The sequence below is a fragment of the Myotis nattereri genome (assembly GCF_964212035.1).
Source record: "Myotis nattereri genome assembly, chromosome: 13".
Lineage (NCBI taxonomy): Eukaryota > Metazoa > Chordata > Mammalia > Chiroptera > Vespertilionidae > Myotis > Myotis nattereri.
The window spans coordinates 14,485,264-14,511,353 of NC_138088.1; the positions used below are offsets into that span (position 1 = coordinate 14,485,264).

General features: G+C 47.6%; 1 protein-coding gene across 8 annotated transcripts in view; it reads left to right on the forward strand.

Moving 5' to 3' along the window:
• KCNMA1 (potassium calcium-activated channel subfamily M alpha 1) overlaps positions 1–26,090 on the forward strand; it is a 683,439-nt gene that overhangs the window by 560,198 nt on the left and 97,151 nt on the right. For 7 of the 8 annotated variants that reach the window (XM_081105313.1, XM_081105315.1, XM_081105317.1 and 4 more), the window contains exon 18: positions 319–395. In XM_081105313.1, the coding sequence (XP_080961439.1) occupies positions 319–395 (77 nt within the window). Of the gene's footprint in view, positions 1–318; positions 400–26,090 lie in introns of all 8 variants that reach the window. The other variant, XR_013996758.1, reaches the window with a different exon arrangement.

A 26,090-nucleotide genomic window follows, 5' to 3' on the forward strand; every position in this document is an offset into this window, starting at 1 on the left:
GAGCAGCCCCGAAGGCTGCGCTCCGAAATGAAAGATGGGCGAGCCGACTCACGGTCACATCAGCAACCTTTCCCCCAGTTCCTTTTCAAATGAAAGTTTATTAAAAGAAGCACTAACTCAAATCACGGAGACCTGTGTTTGAAATAAATGGTCTTGCGGCAAACATTTCCGTCTGTAAACGTCTAAACCTTTGAAAAGATGAAAGGCAGTGGGGGCCGGCGTGTTTCATTAATTTGGCACCACGGAGGAGGAAATGTGGTGCTCATTTCATTGGGGCGGATTATGAAACATGTCAGTTTTTCCATTCTCTTTCTCCAGGGCATTTTTTTACTGCAAGGCCTGTCATGATGACATCACAGATCCCAAAAGAATAAAAAAATGCGGCTGCAAACGGCGTAAGTAGCGTTTCTTTCCCCCATCCCTCCCTCTCTCCTTCCTTTTCCCAAATTCATTTCCCTTCTCCTTTTCCTGTGAAAGAAACACTAAACATCAAGAGCTTTCTTGAACATGTTTATGTTTCACCCAGCAGTTTAAAGAGACATGAAATAAATACCTGTCCTCGCTTTAGTAGAGCAGAGGTTGAAAGTTCACCACCGCCAACACCTAGGCGTAGACCTAATGCCCTGTCTCACTCCGTCTCTAACAGGACGCCTCGGTGGGTGTCCGGTCGAGCACAGTGAGTATGGTGTACGGAGAGGAGGGCAGCTAAGGCCGTGGAGGAGGGCGTTTCTGCACCGTGATTCCCAGTGGGTCTGGGAATGCCCAGGGTACGACGGCTGGACTAGGGCAGAGAGGGAAACCGAGGTGAGCACTCGGTCTCCCGAATGGGGCTGACTCTTCCCATTGGATGGCTGCAGGTTTCGGTACCAAAGGCCAGAGCTTCCAACTGCAGTACCTTCAGATTGGCCCAAGGAAAGACCTAGGCCATGGCCAGTGGATTTTGTCATTGTCCCAGGGACCAAGGTCAGACACCAGTGCTCTTCAGGGTCAAAGAGACTGGGCCCAATGGCTTCTGTCACAGCCCACCCCAAACCCCTTCTGAAGCAGCCTGCCAGTGGGGCCTCTTGAGAGGAAGTCAGGGATGTGGGTCGTGACAGCAGGCTTGGAGCGGGCTTTGCCTGGAGAAGGCCGTGCCATTGGCAGTGATCACGTTGCCTTGCCTAATAGAGATCTCTCGCAACCCCAGAGGATACGGTGATGATGATGCCTGCCTTCCTATGTGCAGTCTTTTCAAAGCGCCTTAGGATCATTATTTGCTTTGATCCTCACCATAACCCTGCATAATTGGCAGGGGGTGTTATTAATCCCGTTTTACAAAAAGAAGAAATTAAAGCTTCGAGGTCACTGACAGGATGAGGCTGCTGAGAGTAACAGACCCAGCAGACAGGTTCGGGCCTGCCCGAGGCCTCTCTCGGTGCTGTGTGCGACCTTTTGGTTAGGAGACAAGGCGAAGTGGGTGACCGTGGGTCTGATGAGTAGGAGTGCAGTTAGAAAGGATCGTCCCATAAAACACTTTTTTCAGAGCAGGAACCAAGCAGAGACCCCCATTCCTGGGATATACCGACTGGCAGACACAGGGTTTATTACTGCACCCCTTGGGGAGGGGCATAGTAAATGCCAAACCAGGGAGAGGTCGGTGCCTCTGCTAGGGCTCGGAGAGGCACGCAGCCTCGGGCCGATCCCCAGGTACTCTCGGTCTGGAGCGGTGTCTGTAGAAATCTGCTCAGGCTGCTTCCTGACTCTGGGGCAGCTGGGCCCACGGTTTGCTACCCCTTCTTCATTGACTTAACACACAGAGTCCCCTCCTCTCAACTCTGATACCCACTAAGATGAGTATTTATGGAAATCTCAGAACAAGAGCCTCTGACTTCTTGGGGCCTGAGAATTCTTCTGTTCTGACAACCAATCCGGAAGAGTGTCTAAGGGCGCTAGGACACAGAACAAACCCAGTTCATGAATCAAAGGGCTCTTCTCAGCAGGAGGTCCACCCCAGCCCTGCCTCACTGGCTGTGAGCTCAAAGCACAGCCCAGCTGACCAGGCCTCTCCCAGATCATTTCCATGAGGCGCAACTCTCCATCGGAGGGGGAAGTAAGACGGTAACAAGTGCAGGAGGCTGAACCCCTTGGTAAGAGAGTCTCGCAGTGGCGTGAGATGGGAGATGCAGGAAAGCCTTGAGGCCAATCATTCACAGAGAACCTGGTCCATGGAGCATCAGTGAAACGCACTATTGATTCCTCACTCATAGAGTTTGAGTACCTTGTTTGTGCAAGGCGCTATTCTTGATGCTAGGGATGGAGTGAGGAACAAGATAGATCCCCTTCACTCCAGTGAATGATCATAGAACAGTGGTAACAGAAACAATGAAATCTATTCAGGCAGAGACAGGGGCTGTGAAGAGATTAGAGACCACCTGAGGGTGTGAGGAACCCTGCAGAGATGTTGCTTCAGCTAGAAAGATCTGGAAGACCTCCCTTGGTAGGTGGCCCTGACCCTGAGGCCCAGTCCAGGGAGGCAGAATAGGGGGACAAAGGCCAGAAGTAGAAGTCAGTTTGCAGTGTTTGAGGGAAGGAAGACCGGCAGGGGAGCTGGTGGAATTGGAGAGAAGAGTGCAAGATGAGATCAGAGAGGAAGGCAGGTGCCATGGTAAGAAAATTGGGCTTTAGTCCTACAATAAATAGAGCCGTTTTTAAGCAAGGAAATGACATCATCAGTTCCTGTTGATCTCCCTGGTGACTGGACAGAGAGCAGAGTCGGGGGCAGGAGTGGAACAGAGAGATGATAGAAAGCGGTTGGATTCCCGCTGAGCTCTTCCGCAGACGGACTGTAGTGGGACCCAGCAGAAGAATTTTAAGTCCCTAGAAATGAGGATTTGGCCTCTAGGACATTTCCCCATCTTGGTTCTAGGCAAGTAAACAGCAGCGGCCTTTAATATCATCCTGGACGGAGAGGCGCATAATTGTTTGAAATAATTTTATTCTCTTCATTTCCATTCCCATTGGCTCAGCTAGAGGGGCCTGTGAGCTCCCATCATGCACAGCACAGATTACCACGGAAGGACTGCCTCTCCAACGCCAAGCCAGTGCGGCCGGGGTCTCACTCCCTTCGCTCTGCACCCTCCTCCCCACGTGGGTTCCTCCTCTCATGGCAGCCTTCAGCTGTGAGGTTCATGTCTGATAACAATCAGAATTTCCCAAATATTGTTCTTCCCAATTAAAAGGCCACAGCAGCCTGTGCCCCAGAGGGCAGGATGCAGGTGTGTAGGTGTAAATGGTAGTTAGAATAAATGAGCTATTAAACATGAGGCATACCTGGCAGGTCAGGAAATGGGGGGAGCTAGGTTTTGGTTGCAAAGAAACTTTCCTTAGAAGGAACTGGAATTGTCAATAATGAATGAAATGCACATTGCCCGCTGCCCTAAGTTGGAGAGGGCAGCCACCCACAGAGTCATTTGTCCAAATCTGTTAGGCCAGGTGTTAATAATCCACCCTGAGTGACACATCTCCACAAGGGCAGAGCTGGTGACAGTCACTGGTCCTCATGCACAGCTTCCCAACCCTCCTCTCCCAACCCCGCTCTTCCCTGTCCTCCCCACCTCCATCCCCCCGTTCACTTTTGTTCAATAACGTTGAACGTTTCATGTCATACACTCTGGAGAAATACCGAGTGTGGCCATTCCATGCCTGGCAATTCTGTGGGAGTACAGTTTAATTCTTGCATTTCTTTCCATTTCTTCATAGCTCTCCATCAAGGAAGAGGGCCACATTCGGTGTCTGGCCAAGGAGCAAGCTCTCAGAATCCATTTACCCATTTTCTTTTTCTGTATAACGAACCTGGTCTAATGATTGATATTTTCTCCCCCAGCCTCTAAAAGTTGGCCAAAGGGTAGACTCCTCGGGGACAAGTCATGTCTAAATTGATGTGTTTGAAGGAATTTTCTTGAACTTCTAATCATTGACATATTTTTGATTTATTTTTCTCTTTGCTGCCTTGGAATACGGCCCCTACTCTATTTTAACCGCACACTGGTAGTGATCTATTGTGAGTAACACGGGTTCCCAGCAGCCCGGAGTCCAGTCCCCCTGTCTTTCTCTAGAAGAGACTCTTATTTTCTGTACAGCTTCAGTCTCTTTATTCCTTGTGGTATTTATGTTGCATGTAGCAGTGAACCATGCCCCAAATCTCTTACCCAACAGTCTGCAGAGCAGCCTGGAGCTGGAGAACCTGAGAGCAGGACCCCCTCTGTCCGCCCCCCACCCCAATCTTCTAGCCAGCCTCTGGCACTGTCTTATTTTTCTATTTGAAAATAAGACCTTGACAACAGTGTTTCTGGTGAAGGCCTGTCTCAGGACCTTGAGGGGACACTGAGTAGGCCAAGGTAATTACCACTGTAGCTCCAGACACCTCATCGATTGGGGATCATGGTCACGCTTGCCTTTGATAAATTACACTTGGTCTCCTCGACTCTGGAGCTCAAATTCCTATCCTGAAGCAAACACATATACTACATATATACTTACTCCTGTGTTGTGATATATATATATATATATATATATATATATATATATATATATATTATGTACCAGTACTTTATATGTAAAAATGTACATTTTTATATATAAGTGTGGAGCTACTTTATAGAGAGAGTGATGTATTTATTACAATATATGTGCCTCTCTATATGAGAAAGTGTGGGCTAGAGAGTTAATTGGACACCCCAGCTTTGTAAGTATCTAAACAGCCTTAATGGAGACAAGTGTTTCTGCAGTGGTAATTATTTCTGACAATCTCTGAAGTTCCCTTGTTTTAAACTCAAGTTCCTCCTTCAATCAGGACCCACTAGGACATCCCCAGTTCCTCTGTGAGTGTTAGTCAGGCATCTTGGGAGATGTTTACTGGTTTAGCAGACGTCTACTTGTTGAAGGCAGAAAAGGTGGCTCAAAGAGAATGCTCCGTTTCACCCATGAGCTATGCAGAAATCTGAGCCGTGGATGTGAGGCCCCAAGCCCCCTAACTCACTGATGGAATAGGGCCCCTCCCACCCAGAGGCTGCGCCTTTCAGGGCCAGCGTCTCCATGTGGCTTAGAGCAATGCTGTTCTTCACGCACCAGAAATGAGCGTGGGGTTTCCCTCGTGTCCGTGAGACCACTGAAGTCGAGGGGCAGCCTGCAGCCCATTCAGGCCAGCGGCCCTGGGATGTGGAGAAGACGGCTCAGCACCTGGTCCCCTCCGACTCCTTTGCAGCAAGAGGCAGGTTGGCCATCTGGCTTGGGCTCATCTTCAGACTCTGAAGGTGTAGAATGCTCAGGATACAAACGAAAGCGAGCAGTGACCTTCCTCAGTCCCACGCCCAATTCTGCCAGAAGCGACTGCGTGGGCTCCCTTTACCTGCAGAACGCCTCCAAGGGTGGCTTGAGGGCCACTTTTATATCCCCAGAGCGCTCACAGAATCTAGTGATCCTTCAAAATCCGCGGGGAGTCTTGATGTCAATCAACAAACAACTCTAGTGCCAAATTCCTCAGCCTTCTCCCGCCACAATGTGGTGTTGAGAGGGCCAGATGGACCAGCTCGGAGGGCTCTGAGCTGCTGACATTAACCAGCTTTCCCTTCCCTCTCTTTCGTTTTGGGGAAAAACCACCTGAAAGACCTTCCTTCTCCCTCCAGAAGCTAATAGGAGGAATTTTGCTCATTTGTAGGACTTGAAAGAATGCCCTCTGATTCCCAGTGTCACGTCAAGCAAATGCCTCTCCTTCCACCTCAGTGAACTTCTTCTTCCCTGGATGTTTTTCCCTGTAATTTTAGTTGCTACGAGCATATGAGGAGCAGCTCCAGGCTGGAGGCTTGGAAGTAATCCTTCCTGCATTGGATTGATTTTAAACATGAGGCTGTGATCTGACAAGTGTCTATGAATTGAATGGCAGATTTGTTTTTTCCTGCCACAGTTTCCCCCTGAATTGCTCCATTTAAAACCTAAACTACCCCCCACCCCCCGCTGCCCCCAGGAGTTGGAAAACTCCATCGGAGCCTCTCAGCCCAGCACTGCTTCTCCTGCCCCTTCCAGCCCACCCTGGAAATTAAGGATGTGCAATTGGAAATTGGCTGACAATTTGGTTGCGGATGCAGGAGGCAGATGGTGCTGAGAACAGGACGGCTTCCATGTCCTTCTTCGATTCCAGGCTTGGCTGGAAAGGGCGAGCAAGCAGAGAACCCGGGTTTGACAGCTCATTGTCAGTTTGATGCAAGGAAAGAGCAGTAACTAAAGCCCGTCTACAGCAACCACGTCTCCACAGGCATCCTTCCTCACGATCACGACCTTTGAGGAGACAGGAAAAGTTGGCCAAGAGTACGTCGGAGAAGTCTTCCAGTTTTATACCCGAGGAGGGAGTAAACCTTTGATGGTGTCCATTAGGGACATACTTCTATGTTGCCTCTATAAATAGCATGAGGAAGTCATAATGGAAATATTGGAAGACAATTCACTTCCTTGTGGTGGAGGAAAGCACATAAAAACTTTTTCCTCTCCAACCACAAAACCATGAGGACAGAGTTCTTAGGAGGGAGGTGAGACCCGGGGCCTATTTCTTGGCAACCATATAACCTCTCGGAACCTGTGGCACCAGCCCAAGAACAAGAACCTTCTGATGTGGGCCAAGGAGAAAAGCAGGTCCCGAGGGGCTGATACTTCTGCTCTCCCACAGCTCAGCTGGCCTACGGGGGCGGTTCATTGAGCATAAAGTTCCCAGAGCCCCACGATGGAGCGACAAGAAGCTGCAGACCCACCAGATGCACTCTTGTCTCTCCCCTGTCTCAGGAAGCTGCCTCGGGGCTTTGAGGAGACCCAGCCAGCCACCCGGGGCTGCAGTGGGCCCATGGCTGCAGGGGGCAATGTGCCACTTTTGACCACTCTAGGACCATCTCCTAGCCCCTCTCAGCCCTTTGACCCTGCTGCCTCCTGAACATCTCTTGGGAGAAGCTGCTGAATTAAATGCCACTGCTCACATTTCAGTTCTTAGAGGCCTGCAGGGTCCTCTTTCTGCTCCCTTGCAGAGAAGGGCCAGCTAGTTGGGGAGAATGTTAACTGGCTGCCCTTCCACACATGTCCACTAGATGTCCTCAGAGCTCTACTTTGTATTACCATTGAAATCCTGGGGAAAACTCCCTCTTTTGAGGACTGGGATTTAGGAAAGAGCATTGGGTGACTACATAATAAAGAAAATAAGCAAACACCAAAGGAGAGAGGGCACTTTTCGTGGCCAGGGAGTAGATATGAAATTTACTTCTGTTTTAAATAAATACTGAAACTTTCAAAGTTTGCTCTTTGAAACCTAACCTTGGGAATTTTAAATGGCACTCTGTTATCTGAAATTAACCTTACAACCTGCATCAGCTCTAGAAAAGGAAACAATCCCAGAAAAATGGAAATAAAATACCAGTGATTCTGAAAATCCACAATTCTCCAAAATAAAACCAAAGGATTAGGAAAGAGAGAGAGAGAGAGAGAGAGAGAGAGAGAGAGAGAGAGAGAGAAGATAGTTGAGGGTGACGAGGGGTAGTATTTTTCAAATTAGGAGATCCATGACTTAATTTTGATGTAATTTCATTTTACAACTGAAGTGTCAAACTTTATGCCCAGAGTGTCCACATCTCCTGGAACAGCTACCACCAGGGAGCCATACCCTCGTCTGTTTTTAGTTCAAGAGCTTGTTCAGGAGCCTAGAAGGTTCCAGAGGAAGGCTCTGCCACTGGGACACCCTGCGAGCCTGCGGACGGCTCCACCAGATGGGCCTCACCTTTTAAGAAAGTGGACCTGGAAGTGCATAGGTGAAGACACCTGACAGGGGGTCCGCACAGACGGGTCTCCCAGAGCAGAACAAAAGGGCCACCCTTGCAGGCAGGGCCCCTGGGTCTAGACATTGTCACTGGCAAAGGCTTGTCAGCGTCTGGGGCTCTATCTTTTTTAACTGTTTCTGTCTTGTCTTTGAGCCTCTCATTGATCATTCTTGCTGATTTATTTTATTTTATTTTTTGTATGTGTGTGTGTGTGTGGTGCTTGTTTGTCTCCTGAGATTTCTATTTTGTATTTGGAGTGAGTGTGAAAGCGATGACTGGGAAGCAATGACGAGTAATAGCATGTTTTCCTTTTTATGCATTTGCTGCTTTGGAATGTGACTGCTTATAATTAACGTTTAATCTTCTTATAGCAAATGGTTTTCTGCTGCTTGATGACCAGTTTCAGCTTGTTCCTGCATGCTAACAATATGAGATTTTAGAACAATGCATGGTCTCCAGAGGAGCCAGCAGAAACAGTTGCAAACAGTCCCTGAGAAGCGCTGGTTTAAGCTGTCTCCTCCTGAACCCTTATCAAGTAGGAGGTTTAAATCACCCATGATGACGGGCATACCTCTGACAAAACCGTTTCAAAACCACCCCACCCCCACCCTCCCTCCTCTTGTCCTTCAAGATGGTATATATATATAAGAACTTTCCTTCCCTATAAATGTGTCAGATTCTATTATTGAATATGAACCCAAAATGGCAGGATGAAAATGAAAACCAGGGACTGTTGCTAATGAGAAGCATAGCATTTCAGAGTTTGATGGGCTTCTCTTCTGCTACAGCATTTGATTAAAATTTTTTTCAAAACAATTTATCTACAGCGAAACAAAAAATCATCTTCGTTTCCCTCTTCTGTGTAAATAACAAATCAATATTTCCAGTAAGAGAACGAGGAAAGAAAAAACAAGCGAGGGGTCTCCAAGTTGTACATCGGATCTGGATGCATTTAAAATAACTTTATTTTCCTGTCTTCCGCTGAAGACCTTTCTCCTCTCTTGATTTTGGTAACTGTTGCTTGGGGGTGTCTGGGCATTCACGCCATACTTGCTAAATACTTCTGATTCAAATGCTATAGTAGAATCCCCCCCCGCTCCCTAAAAACCAAGCCCGGGAATGATGTAGACCACACATTGAACAGGGCTGGGGCTGCTTGATGATGATCTGAGCAACTGACTAGCCAGGATGCTAAAAGCACACGTCACTTCAATGTGAGCCGCGTTCACAGGAATGGAGTTGCTGCTGAAGAGATCTCTCATTCATCTCCCCAGTGCCTGTTCCTCACAATCATAACGTTCCCCCTGCTTGACAAATATACTGGATGGCAAGTCATAAAGGTCTTAGAACAGGACTTGACCCATTTGAGAGATTTAAACCCCTCTTCCTGGTGACTGTTAACATTCAAAGAGGGCAAAACCACAAGCCATATTTTAAAGGAAGGGCGCAACCATTCTCCACAAAGAAAAAGAAAGGGGGGAAATACGACTTTCCAAATGGAAGGTGTGGACGCAGGGAATGACACCTCCCTTTAGTTCCCATTACTCTTTGGCCCTGATGCTTGGGATAAATAACAGTTCTTCTCCTCCCCGACCAGGGAGGGAAGCAGGCCAGTTCAGGCTCCGTGCTGAGCAAACTTTTTTGTCTGTTGTAGCTTCACACGGAGGTACAGAAGCTTCTCTCGTTGTACTTACCTGTACACTGGCCTGGAGGGTAAAGGTGAAGGACATTGAGAGCCACTGCGGTGAGATCTGGCAAGCTTTTTGTAGGCTAGCACTTGAATAGAGTCCCCAGGCAGCAGAACCAACAGTACTCGCTTTAGAAGCACTCGGTGCTGGGCGAGTCTCAATCTCTTACGTGGGAGCTCTTCTTTTATTTCATGTTTCATAATTTTTAATCTATTTTGGCCACGATTTTTTGCATAAGAAAAAATTATGATTAACCAACAGCCCGATTGCTTTCTGAATTTGGGGTGGGCGAGGAGAGAAAAGGCGATAGGATTTTCAGATCCTCCCAGCTTTGAGCGGAAAAATACGCCATGAGTAGCTGAACACATCCCAATAGACCAGCCTCTCCTGTGCTCTGGGTGATTTTTATTTTTGAACTGCCTTTAATGTCAACCATGCAGCGTTAGCCTTGAGTAGCTGCATTTCTTATGTGGACAGATTTGGATATTTGTTCTGTCAAGAGTAAATTTAAATTCCTGTAGGCATCACGTCAGCCCACTCTGGGGAAGTTCAGCAGAAGCATCCTCGGATTCTATATTAACACGTAATCGTTTCACATCTAATTTGATGAAAGCCTGTCCCAGGCTCTGCCTAATGCCCAGGAATGGATGGAAATGAGGAAGCCTACATATTAGCTAGTTTTGCATCTTGCAAAAGCCATTTATTGTACCCTGTCAGCAGTTCATTGATTGGCCGTGTATATATTTTGTCCTCCTGTATTAATTGTGCCGGGGGAAAAATGTCGGTTACATCTTTGCTGTCTATAATGTGCTCTTCCTCTCATCCAAGACGCCGATTGTAATCAGCCTTGCCCTTTTCCTGCAGTCACCCGCTTCACCGAAGGGAGAAAAATCATACACCACAGCCTTGGGGGATTATGAAGGCAATTTATATTTTTGCTGCTTTCTTTTCATTGTACCACCAAACTGTTGCCAACAGTCACTGTGCATTTTTTTTCTGGGTCAAGACTGTTAATGTGAAGTAAGACCTGTGTTCAATCCCTTCAGCTCCCTTCCAGCCGCCCTGCTGTGTGACCTTGCCATTAACTACCGCTCTTCCTCTCCTCTCATCCACCATGCGGTTATAGCCAAGATGTCCATCTACAAGAGAATGAGACGGGCATGTTGTTTTGATTGCGGACGTTCTGAGCGTGACTGCTCATGCATGTCAGGCCGTGTGCGTGGTAACGTGGACACCCTTGAGCGAGCCTTCCCACTTTCTTCTGTCTCTGTTAATGATTGCTCCACCAGTATCCGTGCCTGTAAGTTTCACCCGACACGCAGCTCGGTGTCTGTGCTGTCCGTGGTATCATCCCCGTCTTGTGTCGTGCCCTGTGCTTCTGTCAGTCACTCCAGCTGATGTCTCCTTCCCCGTGTGACCTCGTCTGTGGTGATATGTCGCCCCAGTTGCCTGTGTCACCGTGTATGTGCCTCCCTTGCCGTCTGCTAACGCATGCTTCTTGGAATAGCGTGTGGGACTGTGATGTTACAGTCTGGTGACAGTCTCCTTCTCCCCTTTAAATAAATATAGATGGAAATTAAGGTGACAGCAAATCAAATTCAATATTAATGCAGAGATGTGTGGAAATGCGTATCTTACTATTTGGGGAAAGCTTAGCCATTGGATTGGGTCGAAGGGGAGGAAGGAAAATGGTATAGCGAGAACAAGCCAGCTCTAGCTGTAAATTCTTTTTAATGAGTTAGACAGTTGCCAAAATACAGCAGGATTTCGATGCAGAAGGATTTTTTGACTGTGTCCCCCTAATCTGTATCTCGTCCCCCCAGTGCCAGATTGTGTCCTGTGCTCTGAAAAAAGTGTTCTCCCACCTAGATAAGCTGGTGGAGTCTGGAGCCCCCCTCAAAACGATGACTAATTCAAAGCAGCGTTCCAAATTTATCTTTCATTTTTCCAAAAATGCCGCCCCCTGTTGAAGGTATCTTGTAGCAACTGTGATTCCCAATAACCAAAACCGTAAGCAGCGAACCTCCGTGAGTTCCTGGAGTGTGTCGCACGGGCCCTTGGGGTCAGCCTTCTTGGTTGCCTGCACGCTCAGGGCTGTTAAAGGGCCCGCGAGGTCCTGAGCTGGCAGCTGATGGAGCTGAGCTGTGCCAGGTTCCTGAGACGGCCTTCATCTCCGTCCCCAGCCGGGGCTTTGCTGGTGCTCTGTGACATGATTCCTAGGCGATGTCCCTGAAAGCTCCCGCTTGTACAGAGCGACGCTGGCAAGGGGTGCTCCTCTGAGGGCAGGAGAGGCTGTGGCTCCGCATGAGGACCTGGATGCCGTAAACGTAGCTGTAACCTTATCTTCACAGGTTCGGTAGCATGGGGGGCAGAAGACAGTCTTTTTGCGCTTCATCCCTTCCTCTTAAAAGCAACCAACACATTTATCGGTGACCTATTGCCATCCAGGGCTCCTCTAAGTGTGCAAAGCTGGTGGGATTAAACTTCCAGCAGCTGGGTTCATTCACACTGGCAGCAAGGATGGAGAGCATTTACCCCCATAGAAAACTTGCCCCGCTCACCTGTGCCGACGTGGAAGGTGGTCCTAGCCCAGCGTGCCTGGGTGATGGTGACCCAGAGGCCCCAGGGCTGAGCGAGTCCTAACGGCACCATGTGCAGTGGAGAAGTGCCCGAGGCCAGGTGCAGGTGTCCGTACTGCAGTTCAGGTCTGAGGTGTGATCGGTGCATTGAGCTGTCTTAGCATCATCTGGAAACGTTAGATCTAGGACGGAGAATCATCCTCTCAAACTGGTGATTCACTGCCTCCACCAAACAGCGCCAAGGGACAAGACTCATTTGTAAAAGTGATAGCTAATGGAGGCTGCCTTGAGAGGGATTTGGGACTAAGTCAGGGGTCCTCAAACTTTTTAAACAGAGGGCCAGTTCACTGTCCCTCAGACCGTTGGAGGGCCGGACTATAGTTTAAAAAAAACAACTATGAACAAATTCCTATGCACACTGCACATATCTTATTTTGAAGTAAAAAAAACAAAATGGGAACAAATACAATATTTGTATTTGCATGTGGCCCGCGAGCCATAGTTTGAGGACCCCTGGTCTAAGTCTTGTCTTGACGTGGCTAAAAAGGAACTTGTTAGAAAGAAGGTTCCCTTTAAAATGTTTCTTCCAGATGCCACAGTATGAATTCTTACCCCTTATTCTCATCGTAAGAGTTCTCTCTCGTCCTGTGACACTACCAAGGTGTACTAGGTCACAACCACACAAAGAATGTGTGTGCCTGTTAAGTGTGGCAAGATTCCAGCTTCAGAGACATGAGCTGGGGAGGAGGATCAGCGGGTGAGCTGCGGTGGCACCAGTTGGCCACATCGCTTTGACTGACCGTGGAGAATGTAACTGTCAGCCACTGGGCTGCCCTTTTGCCGAAGGCATAATTGCTGTTTCCAGATAATTGCTGGGCTCTCAAACCTTGGCCAGAGGTTCATTGGAGGAAAGGAAGGAGCCACTCGGGCTCTGAACTAGGGCTTTGTGGTCATGTCTTGGCCAGGGTCACCCATTCCACTCACAGCAAAACCTGGGTGAGGCCCATCGTACCCAGTGTGTGTAATTTCCATTTTTCCAGGAGAAGCCATAATTGGAGGGATTTCTCGGCTCTGCAATTTAATCTAAGTGTTGATGGAGGCCAGGAGAAGAAAGCTTGGGGTGGGATTGCCCCGTGCTCTCAGAAACATCCTGTGAGTGAGCTTGTTGTCCTTCCTGCCCCTCTGAAATCAGCCCCACCGTGGAAATCAGGGGGCTTCGGGCTGCATGTGGAAGCCTTAACTGGTACTGACAGCTCAGGGGTAGGGGGGGTTGCCTCCCCTGTTTCATCAGTCTTTCTGCCGTCGTCACTCCATCAAACAAAAGCAGATTTCATCCATGCCTGTGTGAGACCACTCACCTTTGACCATTAATAATAAGTTAGGAAAACCCATTCCAATTTGAGCCCCTTGATGCGCCCACATAAGCCCTTCTTCTCCAATTAAAAAACGTCTGTCTCTATGTGGAATTCTACTGGCAGAGCTCCAACAGCAACCCGGCCTTCCCGCGCGGCTGGTGGGTTGGGTGGTGCCCGCTTGACAGAGCTGGTTGACTCAAAGAGCAGTGGTGAGAGCGGGCTTTTCATTAAATATGAGCAGATGTGAAATGTGGAGGGTTTGACAATTAGAAATGGCAGGAGAAGGGCTCTTGAATCAGAGTGAGGTCAGATGGGCGGATCAGATTACTTCTCTTACATTCTTTAGTTGTTCTGAAAATCATTTTGAATTAGTGTCAGCAGAGCCATGATGGGTTTTGCCCTTTGTCTTTTATGCTGGGGCTGTATTGTTTCCCAAGACACTCATTAAAGGTCATTATACGATTACGGAGCCTGCTTTGGTCGCCGTTTCCCCGTTGAGCCAGCGTGCTCCGGAGGCTGCCTAATTCGTTTCTCGCTTGCCTTTCGTCTCCCTCTTTACTCCTTTTTTTTTTTTTTCTTATAAGGGGAAAGATTTCCGTTTTCAAGGGACATTAAATTGAAACACAAAGTCCCATTATGTGTTTTCTGAAGTGGGAAGGGAAGTAGCCGGCTCCCAGAGGAGTGGTAACGCATTAAAGTGTTCACACGGTTTTAGAAATCTGCCTGCCAACAGCAGGACCTGCCTGCTCCGCTCACCTCTCCTCCGAGGTGTGGCCCATTACCGCCCATCGGCTTCTGTTAAGTCAGGGGCTGCTCTAACTGGCGTCTCCTTCTATTCATCTCGCCAGAGATGTGAGGCCAGACGGTGGTGATAAAAAGATCTGCCAAGAGGAAGGAGTCCTTTACACAAGACTTAAAAGACAGTGTCAGAAAAGGAAGGCAGAGTGACCAATGAGGGTTCCACGCAAGGCTGTCCTGCCCGGGGCGAGACTGTGTTGTCCAGGGTGGCAGGCTGGGCGGCGTGCACCTAGCGTCCCTGTCTGGTTATTCCGACTTTGTTTCCACTTCAGAGCATCCTTGGAAGGGGTACCAGCTCTCTTGAAATCACTCATAAAAATCTCTTTACAAGCGGCTGTGTTCTAGTACCATCAAATATAAAAATATATGTCTAGCAACAGACACACATATCAATATAGATTTAGGTTCCAATCAGTTCCATTTCCCCTCGATAAAATTTTGTAAAATGGTCCTTGTTCTCTGTTCAGAACTTACTCTTCTTATTTGTCTTGCCTGCCATCTGATTGCTAAGTCTAACAGGAAGGGACAATTAAAATTATGATGCAGTGACAACACAGGGCCTATTGATTCAAACCTGCTGAGACCGCCTGACAGGATGCTGGCCGCACACCGTCAGTGACCGTGGCATGAACAAATTAATCATGTGCTGGAAGAGAAACAGGCCTGAGACTTGCCCTTGGAAAGAGTTTCAGTTAAAGTACATGTGTGATCGCTCACACCAACCTTTCCATTTACTAATAGTTTAAACCTGCACAATTGCATAAGCCCCTTTCCAAAGCACTGCAGCTAATTTTAAATGGTGCATGACTTTTATTTCGGCTAGAAATGTAATGCAAGGAGGCATTCAACTCCAGTGGTTAGTTTGGGACGAGAAGTCCGATATAATTGGGTTGAAGGGAGACATACCAGAACCAGTTCAGTGTAATCTTGAGTCTTGTCAGATACTAAACAGCAATCAGCGTATCCTGAGCAGCCTTTGGTTTGTCCAGGCAGAGAATTAACATCATCAATACAACTGAAGTCACTTGAGTGAACTAACGGCATTTTGAAGTGCATAACATCAGATACAGGGGGAGCGGTTGGAAATAGCTCTAGGAAGGAAAATGTCCATAGTAGGACACACCCTGTGCTGACAGTCTTCAATGCCTGCTAAAGGGAGATTTAATTTATGCATTTAATATTCAACAGCCTATCATTATCTCATTCCTTTTATGTATAGTTTTGGGTGATTTCCTCCAGCTCCCCAATCCTAAATTTTCTTTGTTTAATTTTCTTTGTTTATTTTACTTCCAGTCTTTCTCCCTCCCCCCATCCCTGTCATTCTCTCTCTCTCTCCTTCTCTCTCTCCTTCCCCCCCCCGCCCCCCCCCCCAATGACACCCTTTGAATCATACTCTAGCTCTTGAGCTAGCAATGGCCCATGTCCTGCTTTGGCCATTTACACTTTGTTTCGTGAAGGGAACACCAGGCAGTTGGCCTGGGCAGCCATGTACCCTTCCCAGGAGACTGATGACATACCGGGAATGGCCTCGTAGAGCACCTTTGTTGGTAGCAGACGAGGCTACAGAACCCAGTGCCTCTCACTTGATTTTGTGGTGGCCACGTCTAGCAGTGAGCCGACTGGAGATCTGCCTTCCTACGTGCTCTTTAAGTCAGCATTGTGAGGCAGCAGTCAGGCTTGCGCAAAGCCTCCTGGGAAAGGAATCCCTTAAATTGCCCATCTCTGATGAACTCCAAACGAACCAGGTTTTCATTCTTAGGAAATAGATGAGTTTTGTTGTTGTTTTTAGTTTAGTGTCCGGTGATGCAGTTGACGTGCATTTTGGGACCTTGGACCTCCCTCCACTCCCCCTATGCGCCCCTCCCCCGGTAGTTTTGTGGAATTCTTTAATATTAATATGCTATGAAGTGGCACCACATATAGATCAAAGAGAAAGCGAACGGTAGGCAAATGGCAGCCAATTTTTCAAAAGAAATCCTTTGAAACAGTTGGGAGACAAGAAGTGGAAAGGTCAGGATGAAGACAGAGGAAAGGGCCCGTGGTGTGTACCCCGCCACTTGGACACCTCCCTTTCAGGGACATGCTTTCATAGGTGACTCGGCTCTTCAAGGACAAACTAGGAGAGACGTTGGCATGCCAGCAGTTAAGCCGATCAGGGTCCCTATGCAAGGTGACATGGGAATGAGGTTTGTGTTTTTATTCAGGACAGTGTCTGGTTGTCACAATACTCACCCTGACAGCTCCTACCACCAGGCAGCAGATTTTGTCTTACCTCCATGGTGGGGGACAGGTGGCCGGTTAGCTCTCCATCTTCCCCTCCTCCACCATCTCTGGCGACAGGTGCCAGGGCCAGCCCGCCTTTCATCGCGCCCTCTTGTCAAGGCTCTGCCTTGAGCCCGATCCTGACCTTTACTGAATGAAATAAAGTACTGATGAACAAGCAGAGGTTTGAATCAGAGCGGCTGGGAGCAAATGTCAAGTCCATCTCTGCTCGCTCCCCCACCTGTGCCAGGAGCCTGGAGTAGACCCCGTCTGGAGTCTGCAGTGCCTTAGGCTTTATGGGTCTGGGGAGACATAACTTATTAACAAAGAGTTATTAAATTTTTATCAATTTTACAACACAATGTAAATGCCTCCTATGAATCTACATTGTATTCATTATCATTTAAAACGTTAATTAAGTCAAAGTTGCATTTAATTTCTCTCTAAATGGGCCTCTGGGAAGAGGCTTTTAGAAACATCTGTGGGAGCGTGTGGCTCCCGGAGACAGGGAATCCCCCAGCCCTCACTCAGGATAGCCCCCGAGTTGATTGCAATCCCGAGTCTGTGGCTAATTTGTTGTGATGCGATCGGGCATTGTCTCAAATGACTGTCAGACCAATAACGGTGTAAAGCCGCTGGAGAGAGGCTTGGGCGTGGGGCGCAGGCCTCACCGCCCGCCTCCTGGTCCCAGACGTGAGGGGCTCATCCACAGCACCTCTGGCCTCAGCACGCCTCTCATGCTCCCTTCTCATGTGGTGCCCGTCATGTCGGCTGGATGCTTCCTTCATTTGAGATGTATGTCTGTCATTTGGCTCAACCATTTCAGGACATGTGCCAGGGTGCTCCTAGGGAAGATCTTACAAGAGCATGGAGCTCTGACTTGCAGTTAAGCCTAGAAGCAGTGAGCTCAGTGCAGGGTCATGGGAACCGCTTTTACATGGAGCAGATGCAGCGATTATTACCCGATCGTAGTCACTGGTGAGGAGAGAGGCCTACTGAGACCTGCTGAAACTGCTGTCCCCTTCTGAGGCTAGGTTGATGTTTTTGCCTTGTCTGAGTTTAGGCTACTCCTTAGATGGATCTGCTGTTATTGTCCATGCATTCCATCTCCCAGGAGCCCAGGCATGTTAACCGGGGGTACTAGGAAATGGGGTAACTGCTGAACTTGGATTCAAGCTCAGAGTAGACTCAGTGGGATCTGTGTTCTTACTCTATGTGATCTAAGGTACTCTGCCAATACACCGAGGCTATTGTGTACCTGTGTGGGCGCATGTGTACACGTAGACATGTGTGTGTGCTGTTAAATTTAATGCGCATAGCATTTGCTGCATTGCAGGCACGGTTCTATGTGCTTTTCAAATATTAATTGAATCCTTATCATGAGCAGCTGAGGCACCTGTAAACTGCGTGATGTACAGATGAGGCAACCGAGGCATAAAGAAGTTAAATGACCTGCCCAGGGTCACGCAGCAAGTCAGTGTGGGGCTGGGATTTGAAAACAAGCTGGGTGGCTCCACAGGCTGTGGAGTCAGTTGAGTTACACAGCTGAAAATGATCCATAGGCTTGTCTGTTTCCGAGGAAGGAGGAAAAGATGAGAATTTCAGTAATGAAGACTCAAGACAATGAGGGCAGTGCTGGGAGAGAGCAAGTTGCAAAGTGCTTGGCTGTGCAAAGGCCCAGAGCTCACCTCCTGCTGGTCAGGCAGGGGAGGATCCCATCAGATATGACATTCCAGATGTGCCTTGAAGAACAGGAGAGAGAGTGTTCTGCCAAAGCGTGGCAGTGGGGAGGTTGGGAGCCCCAGCCACACAGCTGGTCGCCCAGTTTGGCTGGCGCTTGAGTCCCGTGCAGCAGGTTTCAGGGAGAGGAGCCCTCAGGGTAAGCAGGGCCTCGGGGGGACAGGGGCTAGGCCATGAGGGTTTTGTTCTTCACCTGAAATATAACAGGAAACACTCAAGATGTTTGCTCAGGGAAGTGATGCCTGGGGCTGTGTTCTGGAAGGACGTCTATGGCAACTGTGGAAGAAGGGACTGGATCCCAGGGGGCAGTTGAGAGACACCCAGTGTGCGGGTGAAGACCAGCAGAAGGGAGGCTGTGGCCGAAGGAGGCAACACCCAGCCGCTCCGAGAAGCCTTGGGGAGGAAGGCCAAGGCGTGATGGCCAGTTTAGGACTCTGCAGCTGAAGCACATTATCCACATGCAAAGCCAAGAAATTAAAATCTTCATAAAGAACGTTCAGTTAATAGCTCTGAAGCCATTGAATGCCATTAGTTAAGTTTCATGAGCATAACTCTCCCCAGCTGGCCTGGCAGTCATCGCGATACCTGGGTTGCATCCACTGCCCCTAGTCCTGTGAATCTGTTCCATCCATTTCCTTCTTCTAATTCGTATTCCTTCTTCCTCCATCACCATTCTCCTCATTTCCAGTGGGATTCACATCTTCAGTGTGTTGAAAGCCAGAGAGACCTCAGCTCTGTCGCTGGCATGAATGCCGTTGGCCCGGGCTGGGTGGCACAGTCAAAGCAAGTGGGGGCCGCCAGCTGGGATATGTGACCAGCCCGGAGGGTCTTGGCTCAGGCTGCATGCGGTAGCTTCCGATAGAGCTCCTGGGAATTAGCTTTTGAAACCCCTGTGTATGCCAACAAGACTCCTTTCCTCTCTTCTTTCTCAGGAAGACAGCACATCTCTTTACATCTCGGGAGGGGGAAAAATAAAGTACTTCACATCTCATTCTCTGAAAATCCACTGTCATTTTCAACCATTTACCCTTCTCCAGAGGAAATCCAAAACACATTTCCTGTGAGGCGCTGCCACACAGAGTTCAGGGAAGTCATGTGGCATTTCAAGTCCATGGCACGGTTTCCTCCCAAACCAGCATGCTGAGTCACCCTAGATCAGTGGTCGGCAAACTGCAGCTCGCGAGCCACATGCGGCTCTTTCGCCCCTTGAGTGTGGCTCTTCCACAAAATACCGACTTCTGCGCATGGGCCACGAAGTTTCAATCGCACTGTACGTGCGCACCTGCATGTGGTATTTTGTGGAAGAGCCACACTCAAGGTGCCAAAGAGCCGCATGTGGCTCACGAGCCGCAGTTTTCCGACCACTGACCTAGATAATCAGGGACTCTGCTGTCCCTGCATTTGCTTACAAGAGTTCTGTTTTCCCGGCCTACCATTTCCCCAGGAGGACTCTAAATGGGCTAAGAAGAGCAGCATTGTTGGGCCCACATAGTTGAAATCTCAGTGAGAAAGTCCCTTTTGTAAATAGCCAGACAGGGCCTCGTGTGGAGGGAGGTTCTAGACATGCCATAGACTCTGGCTTTGAGAAGACATTCTGATATCCAGCTCAGATGAGTGGGACGAAGGATCTGGAGAGTCCACAGTGGCCTTTCTTCTCTGAGCAGTTCATGCAGTCCTTCTCCTGAGGAGCTGTCCTGCAATCAGAAAACAGCAAGAGAAAACCCCCCCGGCCTCTCTTAGTAATCCTGAAAGCCCCCACTCCATCCCTTAAATACAGGGGGGTGACTCCCACCACGTCTTCCTGGAGCTACAGAGAAAAGCTCTAAGCTCAGCGTGGAGGCTGTGAAGGCGCGTCTGCACCGGGTGGCCAGCAGCACTGACAGGCTTTCAGTGAAGTGAGAAAGACTGATCCTCCGACCAGAGCCTCGCAACGTGGACGGACAGTGCAGAGAGGGGCGTCTGTAGAGACAGCGTGACCATCTCCTGGGAGTGGAGCTGACAGCTGGCATTAAAGTCATCTCCATTTTGGCCTCTGCCGGCTTTCTGCTTTCCTTCCCTCCAAGGTCAGAAATGTAGCATGCTGGCATCCTGGGTTGGGCTTCATGTGTTGGCAAGAGTACTTGAATAGGAAATGGCCTGAAGGTTCCAGGTCAGTAAATATCCGATGAGTAAAAGAATGAGTAAGTGAAGGGATTCTCAGCCATCAGTTAAAGGAAAAGTGGTATGTCAGAAGTGGGAGGGCCCGGATCTGTGATTTTTCCTAAAACTCTAAGTGGCTTACAATACACACACACACATATATATATATATATATATATATATATATATATATATATATATATATATATAGAACTTGGATAAAAGAAAATTAAGGGGGAAAAGGTAGCAAGAAAATCAAGGACATAACTGAAGGATCTTGAAAATTATCAACTAGTGGGTACAATTCGTATTCTTTGTGAAGGTAGGTACTGGGGAAGAAGAAAAGAAGACAAAGACAGAAAAAAAAATCACAGGCAAAAATTCACCAACATTTCAAGTGAAGAGAGACAAGGGTACATGTGTATGTTCAGCATCTGTCCTAGAAAATCAAGGACTAGTGACATTGCATTCAGTTTTACTAATTTGGGTGAACCTGATCATTTTCCTGTGAGTCAGGGTGGCACAAAAATATTAATGCATCAGGTGAAGCCATTATGAGCCAAGGGGCCCATTTGTCGAGAGCTGTAACCACGTGCAGGTGGCCACGGCGCATGCCCAAATGTGGAGAAACATCAAGGCCACTCCTGACTATTAGGCCCACTGACTCACTTGAGGCAGGCAGATCGGATCCAGCAGCACCCATGCCACAGTTCCACCCACCTAGAGGTGTCCAAAGGCTGAGCGTCTCATTGCCATGAAGAGCCGTTACTCTGTTTATGCTGCTTGAGGCGAGGGGGCAAGGGGCTTTCTCAATTGCTCGCAGAGACCGCAGGCTGCACCAAGCGTTCTCTTGTTTACCAGTGGGCTTGAATTGCTCTCTGTATTTTGCCAAGCTTGATCTGGCCTTTTCTGCGGTGCAGATGAGTAAATTTCCACATATGGCTTGTAACACATCCAACTGAGAACACAGCCAGCAGGGATGCTTCAAAGCCAAAGCCCTGAACAGGTGTTACTGAAAAAGGCGGTACACTGACCTGCAGAGGGGGGGTGCACAGCGAAGATGGCAGGATGCAACTTGCCAGGAATGCAGACTGCGAGGGAGGGGGTCGGGTCACGTGGCCTGGAAGTCTCGGGATGTGGATTGAAATGTTGGAAGGGCCGCTTCATGGATTTCTTCTGCTAAGGGGAAGATGGGTGTCTGTTCGGCAGACATTCCTGTCTTTTCTCTGATATGCACTAGGGAATTAAATCCTGAAATGGTAGGAAACCACAGAGCAAGGAAAGCCAGAGATGGGGTGGGGTTTGTATATGTTCTGGGGGCTTTGGAAATCATGCCTAGTACAGGTATGCTTTGGTATGTTCACCAAATGGATGCTCAGTGAATGCCCAGTGCTATAAGAGTAATACCTTCATCATGCACTAATCTTTATACTTTTCACAGCACTGGCATCTTCTCACCTTATCTAGGCAAACCCAGAATAGACATCTTGCCTTCCTACCGTAGCACTTTGGGCAAGTTTGAGAAGTCCTCTATTCCTTAGTTTCCCCATGTGTAAAATGGAGGTAATAACAGGACCTGTCTCAGAGAGTGGTTGCAGCTGTGACTTAGGGTCTCCTCATTCTACGTCTTACTGAAACTGCCCCTACGACTTTTCCATCTCTAAAAGGGACATGGAGACAGATACTCAGTGAGTTTCCTGTGTTCTTGGAAGAAGGCAGGAAGCTTGGAGAGCAAGCAAGAGGGGAACAGATGGTGGCGAGAGATGACATTTTTAAAAATTCTATTAAAATTTCTTGCTGGTGGTCTTGATCTCAACCTATCCTTGAGGTCTGGTTGGTGTTGGGACTTCCCATCATCACCTGTCCTAAATTGCTTTATGAAGAGTTGGGCGCTGCTTCTTGTTGATTTTCTCATTAGTGAGATTCAATCTACGAGTGGGGCCAAGAGTGGGCCCCTAGACTTGATGTGAGAACAGTCTAGAGATGGGCTGAGTGAGTGTTGATAAGGATTCTGCTCTCCTGCTCTCTCTTCTTCCCTACTGAGGGCAGAGCCCTCTGGATGACCTTTCACACCTATTCACATTCTCAGTGGCACTGCCGAGTTCAGGCACTCATTTCTTCTCACCTGCTCTCGCACTGCTACCCTCCAATTAATTATTCTCCCTTGCCACCAAACCTCCACCACATTTATTATTTTAAAACACATATTTGATCATGTTATCATCCTGTTCTGAAGAGGGAAAACAACTTTGGATGGCTCCTGGTTTTCAGTAGGACAACCTCCAGCCATGACATTCAAGGCCCTCCACAGTTTGGCTTCAACCTGTGTGTCTAGTTCTGTTTTCCATGTAAGTGTCCTTCATCTAATGGATCTCTACAGATGTCTTGTTTTTGTTATTTAACATATTTCTATAACTTTTTCCTGTGCCTGTGATTCTGTCCCTATCCTCCTCTGGCTGATGGGAGTCTACCCATCTTTTAAAGTAGGGGTCAGCAAACTGTGGCCCATCGACCAAATCTGGCCTACTGTCTGTTTTAGTAAATAAAGTTTTATTGTACAACAGTCATGGCCACTCATTTGCATATTGTCCATAGCTGCTTTCAAGTGCAAACAGCAAAGCTAAGAAGTTGCAAATGAAAGCATATGGTTCACAAAGCCCCAAAGAGTTACTACCTGATGTTTACAGAATAAGCTTGCTGACTCCTGCTTGAAACACAGCTCAGATGCTGTCATCTCCGTGAAGGCCTTTTACTGCCCTACTACCCACCTCAGATCAGAATTGATGGGTCTCTTTCCTGTAATCCTATCACACTTCCTGTAAACCCCGTTCAGAGCGCTTTCCATGGGGAGCTTTTTAGAAGTCAACAACAGACGGCTCTCAATGGTCTTTGGATTCTCAGTATATTGCACCCAGCAGCCAAGGCACACAGTAGGAATTCAACAGACATTTGCCAAATACTAGACACTGGGTTAAAAATGTGTTTCCACAGTTTATTAGGCATGTGTTTTAGGGGAACCCAGCGATCTTTCTTCTTCTTTGCTTCTACCATCTTGAACGAAACATTTGTTTCTGAACAGCTGCTCCCTGTGGCTGTGGGAGCAGTTTTGAGTAGCTTGATCTAGAATTGATCACCACTTCTTTAGAAGGTGACACATTTCTTCCACCGCTTCTGCTGACAGGCACAGTATTTGGACACTGCAGTGGGTCTGGGATGCAAATGTATTCCCCTTCCATATGTCGTTGGGTATTTGAGTCCGATGGGCAGAAGAGCACGTTGGGAAGGCACGGCTAACCCATTGTTTCACCACATCTGCCTCTCAGGTCTGCACTGCTCTTCCAACTCAAACCAGCTCTTTCATCCACCTGTGACTCCTCATCCATGTGAATTCATCCCAACTTCTCTGGAGGCGGGGCTTGAGCCTATAACCACCCAGGCCCCAGCCATCTTCAGGGACCTTCTCTTGCTCTGCGAATGCACTGGATGATACTCTGGGAGTTAGATCTAGGCAGGCCCAGCCCCCAGCTCAGATCTTGGCAACCCTAAGTTCCACCAGATTCCCCCACACCCTCCACATCTGCCCCCTCCTGGCAACTCTGGCTCTCTACAGCAAGTGGTAACCAGTCCATGTGGGAGATGAAAAGCTCTATGCTTGAGACCCGTGTAGTCTAGTTCCTGGTGGTCCTTCCTAGAGACACTGGGCTCAAAGGACGCACCTCAGCATTTGGTGCTCTTTATACATATGCCTTACGCAACGTAGACACATGGAAGAGCTGATGTAAAGGGTTTCCGTCGGAAATAACAAGATGGAACGTGTGTGTGTGTGTGTGTGTGTGTGTGTGTGTGTGTAATGGATACCCTTTAGGTTGCTGCATGAGCAATCTTTATTGTTGTTAGAGATGAAATCTCAATAACTTTCTGAAATTAGCGTGGGCTTCTCATCAGCTTAGTGGGCGCTCACCCTTCCCCTCCCCTTCCTCCAGGCTCTGGAATGGTATCAGCATGTAGTTTTGCTCGCGATCAAATCAGGGCAACATAGGAACTGTCATTTTTCATTTACTGGGGCCCTTTGATCCCATTTGGGGTTTATTTGTTTCAAGTGAAAAATACGAGCCCTATTGCATACATCTATCCTGAAGAGTACTTTTTTATTTTTTTCTGTTAGAGATCAAATCAGAGTTGTAAGTAGTGTGGTCATTAGTTATCACCACCAGACTTCACAGCCTACACTTTATTTCTGTTCTCACAAAGTCGCCAACCTCCTCTGTTGCATAACGATCCCTCTCCCTCGCAGTGGAGCTATAATATGACTTTCGTGGGCGCCTGGGTGTTAATTTATTTCACAGTTTCCTTTGCAGATATAATCAGAGTCACCTATCACATCCCCGTTTCTTCCTTTTATTGTGTTCCTTTGCTATCTCGTTTGTGTGATCTTTTTCTGCAAATGACAGGTACTGTTTCTCTGCTCACTGTTTCAGTGACTTATATTCTCCAACACTTCTCTATTGCCATTTAAAAAATATAACATTTTATAGATGTAATCTTAGTTATTTATAACTCAGGTTTTGTTATATGGGAAAATTTCCTAAATGATTCATTGGCTTAGGTACATTTTTTTAAAGAAAGGTAAAATATTCTTTGCAAAAAATATTTTTCTCAAAATTGTAGAGAAGGAAAAGCTCTCTGTACGATTATAATGCATTTTCCTGACTTTTTTAGTCCACTGAAATATATGAAAATTATGTTTATGTAAGTGATCAAATTGTGGTATTTAATAACACGTTGTTAACAGCAAAAGAGCGATCCCTTTTGATTTATTTGGATATTTACTGGTTGACTTACAGTGCTTTACATATTAGAATTGGTTTGTCAACAATTAACATTCTAGGTTTTTATATAACCCATACTTCAGGTAACAGAGGATTATTAAACTGCAACCAGTGTGTTAGAAATCTGCCGACTGGTAATAAAATTCTTATGTATAACAGCAGCTGAGAAATACTGCTGTATATTTATGCATAGATTGCAAGATAGATGCTGGCCCACAAACCAGAAGGGCTTGAAATGCAGATCGCCAGCAGGTGGCGCTGCTTTTCTATAAATGAAACCTCCACCTGGCTGTATTCTAGGGGCTACTACCATTGCCCCCCTTTTTGCTTTTCTTTTCCAGTTTCTCTGTATCTAAAATGAACGTCTAAAACTGAGGGGCTTTTTTTGTTTTGTTTATTTACTATTTTGAGGAAATACACCTCTACTAAGACAATACCTCTCAATTGCTAAGGTTCTTTAAATCCAACTTGCTTCCCTTAGTACTCATTTGGTACCAAGTCCTAGTTAAATAAATGTTACTATGTTTTTTTAAATATATATATATATATTTTTATTGATTTCAGAGAGGAAGGGAGAGGGAGAGAGAGATAGGAACATCAATGATGAGAGAGAATCACTGATCCACTGCTTCCTGCACACCCCCTATTGGGGATGGAGCCCACAACCCTGGCATGTACCGACCTGGAATTGAACGGAGACCTCCTGGTTCATAGGTCGACATTCAACCATTGAGCCATGCCAGCGGGGCTAAATGTTACTATGTTTTTAAAAGGGAAGTACACAAAACCAGATTCTCACCCCTAAGATCGCATTACCCCCACCATCTGCTGACTATGTGGAAAGTCCCCATTTTTATCTAATACTTATTTA